At 38.1% G+C, this 14,316-nt stretch overlaps 1 protein-coding gene across 4 annotated transcripts in view; it reads right to left on the minus strand.

Moving 5' to 3' along the window:
* Window positions 1-5,773: 5,773 nt before the first annotated feature.
* DIDO1 (death inducer-obliterator 1) overlaps window positions 5,774-14,316 on the minus strand; it is a 75,300-nt gene continuing 66,757 nt past the window's right edge. For all 4 annotated transcript variants that reach the window (XM_054979362.1, XM_054979360.1, XM_054979359.1 and 1 more), the window contains one exon: window positions 5,774-11,221. In XM_054979362.1, coding sequence (XP_054835337.1) covers window positions 7,887-11,221 — 3,335 coding nt within the window. In that variant the 3' untranslated portion in view covers window positions 5,774-7,886. The remainder of the gene's footprint in view (window positions 11,222-14,316) is intronic.

Consider the following 14,316-nt stretch of genomic DNA (forward strand, 5'->3'; position numbering starts at 1 on the left):
TTTTTTTTAGTCTAAGCTTTTTCTCCTCAGAGGAAATTATCTTCCCTCTCTCTGTTTTTTCCCCGTAGAAGACGCAAACTTGCCTGTAAAATATGGCTCACGTGAACGTTTTTCTTTTGCCCCTCGCCAGTCTTTAGCTCTGTCCCGTAGTAGCTACTCCAATTTTTATCGCGCTACAAAGTAGTTCAAGTCCGCCCTGCCCTGCCCTGACCTGCCCCGCCCCGCCCCATGTTCTCCTCACAACAGCCCTGTGAGGTAGATAGGCAGTCAGGCAGACAGACTGGCTCACTGCGTTGCATGGCAGGGTTAGGATTTTAGCCCATCTCCTCAGTCCTAACCACTGTATCACACTATTCCTCCTTTCTTACCCCCTCAAAGCCTACTAAGTTTCCTCTATTTGCATTTATATAATTCTTTTCCTTGCTGCAAATTTATACAAAATAGGTACTCATTTTTTTTAACACAACTTAGCCCAGCTGCTCAAAAGCTATCATGTAAAGTACAATTGTGGCTCTAGTACTGACTGTGGGATTGAGAAATACAATGCATAAAGGCTAACTACGACTGTATTTCCCTACATCACCAAAATCTTTTTCTCCAGTAGAATTTATTCTCTGCTAATGTTACCTATGGATGTTATAATAATTTCCACCAATATTCTAAAGCAACCATTACCACTATCCCAGTTAGCCTAAAGAAGTCATCTCTCTACCCCAGTAATTCCTCCCCCCCCCCCCCAATTACAACTAGCTCTTTAGCCTGCCCTTCTCAAACCTATCTTCCTCCACATGTCTCAAAAGCTAGAACACGCACCATTTTATTCCACATTAAACCAGAGGAAACTACCCATTTTAGAACTCCCCATTTCAGGCATAACCATGTGTTGGAAATTAGAGAGACACCAGTGCTCTTTGATTACCATAATCTTAATCGTGAATACAGCAGCACAAAGGGCAATATGTTCAAACTGGCTGTGTTTTTTTTTTTTTAACTCCTACACTGGGACACTGGCTGATTAATGACACAAAAATGCCCTTGTGTAGGTGATGAATTCCACAGTCGAAGAGCAAGAGCTGGGTCCAATATTGGACCCAGCTCTTGCTCTTCAATTGCAGACCAACAGGGAACCCATTTGAAACCACAGTATTAATCTATTGCAGCACAATCTGCGCCTTCTAGCACCTTAAAAAATAGGCTTATTGTGCCATAAGCTTTTTAAAGAGCCCACTTCACATTATTCAGCATCGCACCAGGTTGCCAGATCATTTCCAGGTTCAGTTCAGGATTCTGGTCCTTAACTTTAAAGCCCTTCTTGACCTTGGAAGAGTTGCCTTTCCTCATACGAACTGTGCAGCAACTTCCAGTCAGGGCTTGTTGGTGGATCTCTCATGTAGGGTGAGATCTGCCTCCTCAGCCCATTCACGGCCTTGCTGTATAGTTGCTCCTTCTTTGTGGAGTAGGCTTCTTTAACACGTGAGGAAGGCCTTCACTTTGTCACAGTTCTGAAAACTGTATAGGCTGAATTTTTAAGGGCTTTTAATCCAGGTGCTTAGGTTCTTAGAGAGGGGTGTGTGTGGTGTTTCAGTTTATTTGTTGATGTTAATTTGTGACTTATTTTCACAGATTTTGATTGTTGTAAACCTCCTTGGGGCTACGTAGAAGCAGACAGGGCATAATTTATTTTAAAAAATTAATTCATCTGATAATGCATGTATATATTCTCAGATTGCAGTTGTGGTTTTCTATAGAAAAAGTAATCTTCCCAGCCATGCAAGAATTAGGGCACCTGCATAACCCTGCTCTATAACCATTAACAGAATTTTTAAAAGTTACTTTCATATATAGTTTACTCTGTGTATTTTGTAGTTGCTTTATCCCTGGTGTTCTGAAATAAAAGCAAGTAACTATTAAAATTCCTTACTGCACTTTCATCATACATTTACATTTACATTAGTTTTAAATAATTCATTGCCAATGTTTAGAATTTAGTTTTTAATGCCAACCATAAATAACATCATAACAAGTAGCCATTTTTTTTCTTCTGAAAGAGGTAATCATTTCATGGGAGAAAGCCTTTTGTACCCTACATTTGTTTCTCATATTTTGTCAAATTTTATTTTGCTGGCAATAGTTTGCATCTCATATATCTTCCACCCGAACCCTTTCTCCTTTGCATCATTTTCAGCACCACTTTTCACAGCAACTTTCTTCAGTACTTTGGATTTGCCTTTAAATCAGTTGCTGGAGCACGGTGAATATGTCAGATTTTTAGTTTTTATTTTATCCTTTGTTAGAAATTCTGATGAAAATGTGTGTGTTTTAAAAGACTCATAGTACAATCCTATGCAGAATTACTCTAGTCTAAGTCCATTGATTTCAGTGTGCTTACACTGGAGTAACTCTACATGGGACTAACATTGTCAGAAACAGGAGGATAAAAGTTGAAACAAAATGTTTTTAAAACAAAAAAACTACTTTTAAATTGTTTTTAAGTGTTGCAGCATAATAAACTACTTTTGCAGGAACTATCACAACAAAACCTTATCAACTCTGTAAAAATGTATCAGTGTAGACAATGCAATCTTTTTATACCAAAGATAATTTTGTTATGTATGACAACATGCACTGACAACCACAATCCACAAATATGTTAATTATAAAAAGGTCCTTCCTCTATTAAATATTTTCTCCATTAGAATATTTCAATACATTTCATTCTTGGTTTCCAGTGCTGTTCACTTCCCTTTGAATGCTTTATCTACCCCCAAACCTTGTGTTGGTTAACCTGTAGCATACAGCTGGTGATGATGAAGATAGGTTCTGAAATGTATGTACACCACTCATTGCTTCATTAAAATCTTAATGACTTGTAGCTGACCAAGGGAACTGCCTCCTTCAAAAAAGTATTGTGTATGCTTAAATATCGGGTGCTATGAAAACTCTATTTATAGCATTTGGCCTGTGATAACTATTGTACAAGTCAAGATGGGTAGCCGTGCTTGCCTGTAGCAGTGGAAAAGAGCAAGAGTCCAATAGCGCCTATAAGACTAACAAAATTAGTGGTAGGGTATGAGGTTTGAGCCACAGCTCACTTCTTAATATCAAAGAAGTGAGCTGTGTATCTGAAGAAGTGAGCTATGGCTCATGAAAACTCATACCTTACCACTAATCTTGTTAGTCTTATAGGTGCTACTGGAACTGTTACTCTTTTCTATTGTACAAGTGACATCATCCTCCGTTATAGTGACTGAGTGATTAACATGCACGTGTGAAATTAAATTTGGATAAATAAAATAAAATAATAATAAAAAAACATGCACGTGTGAATAAACCCTGCAACCTTGTTCTTCTTACACCCTAATTCTGCCAAATACAGAGCCGATTTCTATAAAGTCATGAATTTCTGAAGTCTTGGCCGGACTCATTGATTTCATTCTTTTGTACGAAAACAATGTGGTTTTTTTTTACCTTTTGTGGTCTATTCTGTTTCTCAATACACATGTAGAGTTAACCGCTTTGTCCTTTTAAACTTGATGCCAATCCATAGAATTGGAGGACTCCTCCTTTTCTCTAGTAACTTCAATTTACCTTCTGCAATCATAGATTCACATTATTAGCTGCTAGTGGAAGTGCCCTAATCCCAAATTCAGACATGCAAATTGCCAACAGAATTGTCACAGGCACAGCCAATATTGCATCTCAGGTAGTTTGGTTTACTGTGTGTTGGAATGCTGGCTGTTGTAAGCATTGCACTCCATCTTGCGACTGAGAAATATAAAATAGCCTTATCTTGGGGGCAGGTAATCAATGCATCTTGGCCTACAAGTACCAAATGTTACGTTTCTGGATAACAGAGAACAGATTCCCAAACTGGGGTCTGTAGACATCCTGAGGTTACTCCTGCAGGAGCACAAGCCCTTTGTAAGGACAGAGGGTGAGCTCTCTGGCAAACATGAAAATCTTCTCCATTTCTATGAATGAGATCGAGGACTCTCAACCTCAAGGAAGAGGGCAGTATTAGGGTCCCCAGCTTTTGAAGGATGGGATCTTATACAGAGTTGCTATTGTCTGTAGTCGCCTCAACTCCCTGATCACCTCAGCATACTAGCCAGAAAATAAGCTGACTGGTTATTGGTAATCAACAGCTGAGCCCAAGAAATCCTAATTGGTTGAGTGGCACCAAGGAGGTACAATTTTTATGCAGTCGTCAAAGATACTTCAGGTGTAAAATTGAACTGGTTTTCACTCTATTTTCTAGTGCAAAGGATTTCAGCATACATATGGCATTCTGTATCTATACAATAGCCATTGGCAGTGTTCAAGTACCAGTTCTGATTTTGTGCATTGGTGGTCTTTTTCTACTTATGCAAGAAGCTGTTTCCACTCTTTCCTTACCCTTGTTTAGTAGGCCTCTATCTAGAAGTTATTAACTACTAATAAGGAAATGTCTTGCTCTTTTCAAGTACGAAAGATAATGATCTTACTGTGTTATTTTGAGGATGGAAGGAAATAGAATATTTGCATGCTTTAAAAAGAAGTTGGCTGTGCCCAGTGTGTGCTAGTAAGGGGGGGAGAGGGCTTAGGGAGCCATGAAATTTTAAAAACCGGTAGAGGGATGCTCGGGTTACATTTTGAGATCAGCTGCATGTTTATTGAGAATTGCATATTTACTTAACAAGCTGAAATGAAATACTGTCGTCAAATCCTAATTGATTTGGTGGGGGTTTCATGGCAGGAGACTAACAGAGGTGGTTTGCCATTACCTACCTCTGCAACCCTGGTCTTCATTGGAGGTCTCCCATCCAATTACTAACCAAGGCTGAACCTGCTTAGCTTCTGAGATCTGACGAGATCAGGCTCACCTGCGAGATCTAAACCAAGCCATTTTGTATGTTTGGGGGGTTAGTGTAAGATGTATGTCTCCTTTTTAAGCTTTTATAGCAAGAGAGATCTCTAAACTATGTGCTAAACTTCAGCGTTACAAGCAGCGAAGAATTTCCTTGACCATTTTGCTGCCAATTTCTCCTACCTGTGGCCCTGCAGGACTAAAGCCAGTGTTTCCCAATCCTTGGGCCTGCGTTTCAGGGACTATGATGGGGTGTAGCCAAAGAGGTTATATGCGCATGCAAAGATTAATTGCAGCTTGAATGTTTACCATAATTAGTACTGAGTCCAGTAGCACCTTTAAGACTAACCAACTTTACTGTAGCATAAGCTTTCGAGAACCACAGTTCTCTTCGTCAGAACTGTGGTTCTCGAAAGCTTATGCTACAGTAAAGTTGGTTAGTCTTAAAGGTGCTACTGGACTCTTTACTATTTTGCTACTACAGACTAACATGGCTAACTCCTCAGGATCTATTACCATAATTAGTACTGTAATCTAATACAGTTGTACAATGTGGGACTTAGTCTGCAGTGACTTTGTCAACTTTTTCCATCAAAAATGGTATCTTTTAACTATTTACATATTAGGCCAAGGCCCACTTTATAGAAAGCTGCTTACATAAAGCCAGGGGCACCAACTTTTCTATTTAAGTAGCTCAGACAGCTGCAAGGTCGAAAAACACTTTTCGTTAAGTTGGTTTGCCTATTCAAGCTGTAAGAGTGCTTGATTCACAAGTACATATAGGCATTACTTTCTAGAACTTCAAGCTAAATCCAGATCAGGGCCCAGGGTGTAAAGCTCAGATGACTGTGTTGTGACCTTACACATATTGGGTTTGTGATTTGTTTGCAAGCTATATGACTGTTTGGCTAATATTAAACAACATAGTCAATAATATCTGCTTTAATGAAAACCTTTGAATGGAATTCTTGTTTTACAAGTCATCTTCTGGTCTTTTCTGTCTTCCAAAAAGAGTGACAAATTAGACTACTAGTTTATCTGTCAGATGTTACAGCTAATTCGTATAATTTTCATACAAAGAATTTCTGTAGATTTTTATTTGACGTTCAGTAACAAAACCTATGAAGTCCCACATTTAATGTACAGTGATATTCTGAAATATAAAATACAATTTACAGAATCCTGTCAAGTAAACCTAAACAAACACTTGATTTTGCATACTTAAATGTATGTCTAAATTAGAAACGCCTTGAATAAAAGTTACATCATATTAGATATTTGCACTCTATATCATCTTTAACATTTTGCAAAAGTTTTTGTACACAGCCCATTTTTTAAATCCAATATGTACTTGATGTTTAAATACTATGTACCAATATAAAGTGTAAATCCGTAGTGATTTATGGAGTAGTGCTAATTGTAATGCAGACTTCAAAATGCAAATGTTAAGAATCTAATTTTGCATTTGAATTTTTAATAAAAATATCAAAGAAACTATCCAACTGTAAATGTACAAACCCAATTTAACTGGCAGTATTCTTTTTCTATGCACACTTCAGAATTATGAACTTGAACAAAACAAGAAAAGTAAGAGTATACTGCATTTCATGTGAAAAGCTGTCCCTTTTAAAGTACTGAACTATTCACAGTGGCTCTACTATTCCAACCTTTGCTCAAATATATTTACTTTCAATATCATCAAAATAATCACGAATTTTTTGACAACTCCAAAGTTAAGCCCCTTTAGATTATATTAATGCGAACAGGACTTTTAAACATATGCTTAAATTTCACTCCCACTTAAATCAATGGGACTTAAAAGTGCTTATCTTTGGCTGGAATGTGTATCGATATTTTAATTTATGACTAAGAATCTTCTTAATATTAATTGATCCCTAATGACTAATATTTATAGGGAAAGCCAAATTGCTTGAATTCTGAAGTGTAACATTCAGCTCTACATCAATGGAAGCAATTCAATAATTTATAAAATAATTTCCAATAAGCATGTTTTAAAAGCTTAGTTGCATTATATGTAGATGTCATTAATTTTCATTAATTATACCTTTTTTGTAAAAATGCAACATTTAAAACATTTTACTCAGATGAAAAGTAGTTATTTAGAAATATTCATTTCTTGTCTGTACTCTAAATTGTCTTTAAGTCAAAATGCCCTTATATAAAAAGGAAAATAGTGAACTTAGAAACTTAACATTTCCTATTCAAATATTCTGCCAGTTACAAATGAGAAATAACACTGCTCCTCAGCATTAGCTACTTAAATACAGAAAATCCATCCATAATTAGATAGGACAGAAATATTGGGCTCTCGAGCGTAGGAACAACTTGAAACGAAAACAAATATTACGTATTGGCGATGCAAAGATATGGCTTCTAAGATCTTGCTTAAGTTCTCATAAAATTACAGTTCAAGTTATTAGAAAACATAACTTTATATCCTTAAAAAGCAATGTGCTCTTTGAAGACATTTCCATTTTTATTATCTGTCAATGGAAATTTTAAGATAAAGGAAGTAGGAGAAAGCAACATTTCACAAGTATAATGCTACAGGCATGATCCTTCCCTGCATGGGCACAGAATCTGCACATGGAGGGATCCCCATAAGGCTCGATACTTGCTTTTTCTTCTTGAGAAGCAGTGCAACATTGTGAGCAATGAAAAGTCCCAGTTGCCTGCATGCACACTTGTGCACATGGGCTAAATGGGAAAGTCAGGGCTCCATTTAAGCCTTATCAGAATCCCTCAGCAGACTGGCATTACACCAACACAGACAAGGAGTTTGCTCATTGTATTTTGTAATAAAACATTACGAACATAGTATAGCAAGTCCAGCAAATACCTGCCTAATATATGAATATCTGATGCATTGTACAGTTGTTCAAAAATGTTCCATTTTTGTGAAACAGGCTTTACCAAAGTATTTTTCTGCCAGAATATACAATATATACAAAGAGTTCAGAGTCAGTTCATACAGTTGCCTTTTTTCTGAGTGACTCGTTATTGAGTGGTCATTCCCTTTCTATGTCTTACTGGAAGAAGGAACATCTTCAGGATGTGATGGCCTTTGGCCACCTGTTTGTATTTCTGGCTTTGAGTCTTTGTCACATTCCTTACTTTTACTGCGGTCCTTGCGATCTCTGATTCTTTCTTTGTCACGGTCCCTATCCCTTTCTCGATCTTTTTCTCTGTTTCGAAATTGTTCTCTCTCCCTGTATCTATCATGATCCCGGTCCCTGCTTCTTGATCGGTCCCGTCTTCGGTAAAAATCACCTTCTCTGGTTCTGCCTCTCTCTCTGTTTCGTTCCCAGTCTTTACCTCGGTCTGACTCTCTTTCCCGGTCTTTGTTATAGTTTCTATCTCTGTTTTTATCCCAGTCTCTTTCTCTATGTCTCTCCCAATCCCTTTCCCTGCCTCTATTCCAGTTTCTGCCACGGTCTCTTTCCCATGGCCGATTATGATCCCGATCTCTTCGTCTATCATCAGGTCCTCTATTTGGTCGATTATCAGATTGTTGGACATCAGGCTGCTCTAATATTTTCTCCTTATTAACACCCTCAAATCTCTCTCTTTGTCTCCCTTCAAAATTTTGAGCTCTATATTCATTACTTCGGCCATCTCGAAAATCAGATGCTGACCATTGTCCTTCTGAGTCGGACCCCTGTCCTGAAGTATTAGAATGAGAAGCTGGGGGCCCAGTTTCATCCCACATCTCTTTTCTGTGTTGTGGTGGATGACTTGGAAGATCCAGAAGTGGTCTGGGGGCTGGTTTCATACCTTGCTGAGCCTGCCCTTGAAAATTATGTCTATTTGAGGAAGGTTCATTTTGGTCTGGAAATAGACCAGGTGCAGGTCCCCTTGGCCCACCAAACTGATGTGGTGCTGGGCCTCTCTGGCTTGGAAATCTGGGTGGCGGGCTCCCTCTTCGTTCCTCAAATGGTGGTGGTAAGAGTCCTCTTGATCCTGGCATGTGACCTGGAGCAGGTCCTCTTTGTCCTTCGAACTGATTTGGAGGAGGACCTCTTGAACCTCCAAAATGATTAGGAGGGGGACCTCTTGGTCCTCCAAACTGTGGTGGTGGGCCTCCTCTTTGACTTTTAAATTGAGTTGGAGGAGGCCTTCTTTGACCCCCAAAAGGAAAAGGTGAAGGTCCTCTATTTCCCATAAACTGGGGAGGCTCAGGACCTTCGAACTTTCCAGGAGGTCCAGGCATCTCGTGATACTGGGAATCTGGAAAATCCTTGTGTTCCTTGTGAGGTTCCCTATGTTCTTCAAACTGAGAAGGTGCCATTTCTTGTGGACCTCCAGGAAATGATGGTGAAGGGCCCCTGTTATCACCAAAGAGAGGAGGTGGTCCATGTTGTGCAGAGAATAATGAAGGAATAGGTGTTCTTGGAGCTCCAAACCTGTTTGGCGGAGGCCCCCTTTGTCCATCGTTATTTGGAGGAGGATTATGTCCTTCAGTAAACTGTGGTGGTGGGCCCCTCGGTCCATGAAAATCAGGAGCACCACAAATTAGTGGACTGGGAACACCCTTTTGGCCAACAGAAGAAAAAGGGGGTCCACCTCTTTCTTCTTCACTTTGAATTGCTGGATTTTCCACTTTTTCAAAAAAGTGGCAAGACTGAGGATTTTTTTGGCCGTCATATTGCAATGAAGAGGGCCCTCTTTCTGCTTCAAAGTGACCAGGAACTTTTTCATGGGGTGGGAATACAGTGCCTGAAAAAGAATCTCTTCCTACACCTGCTGTATTATTGCCCTGAGACACATTTGACCAACTTATATTCTGAGCATCGTTAGGTGCAGAGAAACTAGACAGGAAACATGGATTGGGAGGTGTGGGAAGCAGTACTTTACGAACAGGTGCAGTTATGGATGCTTCACCAGCAGATTTATTTATGGTTTCCTGGTGAACTTGTGGAGAATTTTCAAACTTGATAGTAGGTACGTCTTGTTCAGGCAATGCAGAACTCTTTTCACCTGTTACCCATGTTTCATTATGACCAGGCTGAGTAATAGACATCAATGTTTTATCATCTTTGTTAAGTAACGTTTGTGGTGGACCTGAATAGCTAGGTAAAAGAATTTCCCCTGTAGAGGATTCTGTCTGTATTGTTTGTGTCTTCAAATTAGAGTCAGCATTTTCGTTACTTTCAGCTATGATCCTTCGAGCTTGTCGGGGATCCCTGCTTTGTCTAGGATCAATTCCCTGACTTAACAGTTGAGTCTGACTTAAGGATGTGATCAGTTCAGATTTTTCAGCAGGTTGTTTTTCATTTTGAAATAATTCAATTTTCGCTATGGCTGACTTTGGAGGAGGTGACAGTAAAGCATCAGACACTGAAAAACAAGCCATTGATACACCCACAGCTGCTCTTTGCTGCCTAAGAGCTTCTTCCTGTTCTTCCAGTTGCCTTTTCTGTTCTTCTATTTGTTTGTTTAATTCTTCTAACATTTTCTGCTGCTCTACCAAAGATGTTGAAGCTGGTATATCCGGCACAAATGGAGCAGATGTTGCCAAAGAGTTGTTTTTAGACTCTGAAAACATTTTATTAGGTAAGTCATCAACAGTAACTTTTGCCTCTTCTAAAATAGTTTCATCTTCTGGATCATAGGCTTCATCTTCATGCTCTGAAGCTTCACATCGTTTTTCAAGTCCGCTTTCACCACTCTGCATTTCAAAAGCTCTCTCTGGGGCATACTCTTCCTCAGGATCATAAGGTCTGTCATCTTCCTCCTCTTCTATAGCTTTATCTTTTGACATCTGCCCAAACTGCTGCACAATGGGATCCAGTAATGGAACAGTTGGTAGTCCTTCTTCAGAAATGGTTTGAGCTTCAGTCTTAGAAATCTGAGTAATTTCAGAGTCCTTGTTAACAGAGTCAAAAGATTTTTTTTTCCCAAACAGTGTTTGCAGAATGTGATCGAGAGGTGTGGATGATTTTGAAGATGAGGGAGCTGTAGAGGATGGGGTACTTGTGTTACTTCCTGGCAATGAAACATTTGATGAAGTGGCAGTGGTTGAGTTTCCTGTTTTAATTGATGACAATATTTTTAGCACAGAAGGAGTTACAACTGAAGATTGTTCCAAAGAGGGAATTGGTGGTGGAGGTGGTGGAGAACCAGGTGGTGTACTGGCAACTGTATCTCCAGAATACAGGGAGAATTTTGGAGATTTCTTGTCTTGCTGAGAAAGTGAAGTGCCTTTAGAATACGTAGGTACTTCTGTTTCATCCTGTAATTGAATTCTGCTTCGCTTTTCTTCTGTCTTTTCAGATTCTAATACAGCTGCTGGACGCTTAGCTTTTTGACAAATAACTAATCCAAGAATTAAGTTTGGACGTGTCAATTCAAGTCCTGCAAGACAAAAGAACATTCCGTGTAAGAATTTTAAATTTAAGCTTAAAGTAGTGATACTTTTTAGTAATTTTAGCAATAGGTAGAGCTGCAGATTGCAAATACTTTATCAACTGATATGAAACAGTCTGTATTTGAAATTCATTAAATCCCTTACAGTTTATAGCAAAAAAGGTTTGCTACTGAAAGCCCAACAAATGTAGGTATTTTAATACAATACAAATATCTCAGTGTGCAAGGTAATATACACATTAATGTTATTTCCTTAAACACTGTGAAAGCTATATATATATTTCGGTAAAGGTAGTCCCCTGTGCGAGCACCGAGTCATTACTGACCCATGGGGGGACGTCGCATCATGACTTTTTCTTGGCAGACTTTTTACAGGGTGGTTTGTCATTGCCTTCCCCAATCATCTACACTTTACCCCCAGGAAACTGGGTACTCATTTTACCAACCTCGGAAGGATGGAAGGCTGAGTCAACCTTGACCCAGCTACCTGAACCCAGTTTCCGCCAGGATCGAACTCAGGTCGTGAGCAGAGCTTAAGCTGCAATAAGTAATGACTCAGTGCTTGCACAGGGGACTACCTTTACCTATATATACATTTACATTGCAGAACTGGTAGATGTAATGGGAAGTAATCATTACATCTTTAATTCAATTAGGTTTAATATGGACAAAATTATAATCACCAGGAGTAGTCTTTTAAACAATTAACTACAGAAAATACTGAAAGTGTAAATGCTTGAAGGTTGTAGCAGCACAATCTTTCTGGAAGAAACATTCAACTGACTTCTACTACTTTGTTCCACTGGGAGTGATGAACACTTCTGGAACAAGGAGCCCTCCGTCAAGGCAAGAGGCCTTTCCATCAGCAGGAAGCTCCTTATGTCTAAGTACACCACTATGCCAACCTGTTGATAATTAATAGAACATTGTATAGTAGCTTTATGAAGGGAAATGAATATATTGTTTTTTTCTGTTTCTTGAAAGAATGAGCCAGATGCAGTTACAGATGAGACCTGACAGTGCAGAGGACTTTAATCATTCCATTTATAATGTTAAAGATTTCAGTGGTGAACAAATGAAGTTTGACCTTATTTAGGTGAGTATTTGGCAAACGTACAATACAAATACAAAACTGGGCCTTTACAGTTTGTTCTATAAAAATATACCAGAAATCCCATGGAAAATAGGGTTCTGAACAGGTTGCGTATACATTTTCTAAATAAATACTAACATACACATGGAAAGATAACTGTATTAGAGATACCATATGAAAACATTTGTGACTCTGTTTCATAAATGTTCTGTTTAAGTTTTAATTTTCTGTACATAATACAAGCCCAAGCTCTAAGTATTATGTATGTATATAGAGCGGGGGAAGAATTTATACTTTTGTCACACATTTTCAGTTTCAACCACAGCTTTGCAGTCCATGTTGTCCACAGAGCTTTCCCAGACAGTTAGCAAAAGACTTTGCAAATGTTATGGACTGAATAAATACTTAGTATTTGTAAAGCACTTTCAGATTTCAAAGTTATTCTGATAGCCCTGTAAAGTAGATCAAGATTATCTGAGATCAAGGAGAAAAGTAGCCTGTTTAAAGTTACATATTAAGTTTGTGGGTGACATATTTAACTGTTGACATCCTGATTCACAGATAATTTTCACTATGCTGTATTAACTTCAATTATATTTCAGTAAGCATATATTATTTCTTTCCAAATCAACATATTAATATTTGAATTTACCATAAGAGGGCTAAAGGTAAGTAATGAGTACAAAAGATATTCTAATTCTGAAGCGCAGGGTTTTATTCTAATAAATTTTCTAGTTAAAATAATGTTTATTCTAATGTTGATGGACAATCAGGGACAATGCAACATTCTACAGGTCACACCTCCAAATCTGTAAACAGAATTTTGCTTTTGAAAACTATTTGTCGATCCCATTATTTCTAACATTTTCATCTATCAGCAAAATGATCTAACATCCTTCCCCAATACACTGGAACTATATTACATTTCAATAATTCATTAATGTATTGCTTTGATTTTTTTTATATATAGTCACTTCTCCTATAATAAAGTATGTTTGTATTTCAGTTGAAAGTTTAATGACATATGTGTAAGTTAACATGTTAGAGAATCTGCTGAGTAAGGGCCTAGAAACAATTGCTGAAGGAAAAGAGAGAGTTGTTTAGACAAAATGCTTTAGAACTGCAGTATAATGAATCAATGTAGTTATAAGCTTAATTGCTCGGATCTTATGGATCCATTCTGTTATCAGTGGTACTTTCCTCTGGAACAAGGGGTCTTCACCAGATGTTTCCAGATAGGTAGTCCTGTTGGTCTGTAGTAGAATAGCAAGATTCAGGTCCAGTAGCACCTTAAAGACCAACTTGATTTTCAGGTTATGAGCTTACAACAGTCAAAGCTCATCAAAGGGAACTTTGACTCTTAATAGCTCATACCCTGGAAATCTAGCTGGTCTTTGTTCTACTGAACCTGAATCTTGCTCTTCACCAGATATGACTCAAGATCCTCAAGTTGGGACAGTCTCCTTACCCTCAAGGAAAGCACCTTTAGCAGAATGGATCCATGCTACCCAACCCAATGTTTATATAAACAAACCTACTGAGATATCACACAAAGCTGCAACTTGCCTCCTTTGTACTGTTCTGAAGAATTTATGTGCTGAGTCATCTAATACATTGTTATTTCATGTTATTTCTCATAGATCAGATTTTGTTTTTAGTTTTAAATGTTACTGCATGCAACTTCTGGATTGCAGTCCTTAGCATGGACTATGTCAGTTTTATGAACTGTATACTGTCTACTGCAACACAAAAAGGGATTGAGTAATTTGTTTCATCTCTAACAATTCCCACTGGAGGACAAGTTAAGAAAACTAAATTAACTTGTAATCTTGGTCCAGAAATAAATTTTAGTATAAAAAGGTTGATAAAGAAGGATTGGAGATGAGAATTTCCTGTTATGTTCAGTTTAATGTTAATTTTTTTTCCAGCTTGTATTTTTAAGACATCTGAGATTTATTTTAGCTTAAAGAAATTGTCACATCTAAGGATA

The sequence above is a fragment of the Eublepharis macularius genome, chromosome 5, assembly GCF_028583425.1.
Source record: "Eublepharis macularius isolate TG4126 chromosome 5, MPM_Emac_v1.0, whole genome shotgun sequence".
In the NCBI taxonomy this organism is placed as follows: Eukaryota; Metazoa; Chordata; class Lepidosauria; order Squamata; family Eublepharidae; genus Eublepharis; species Eublepharis macularius.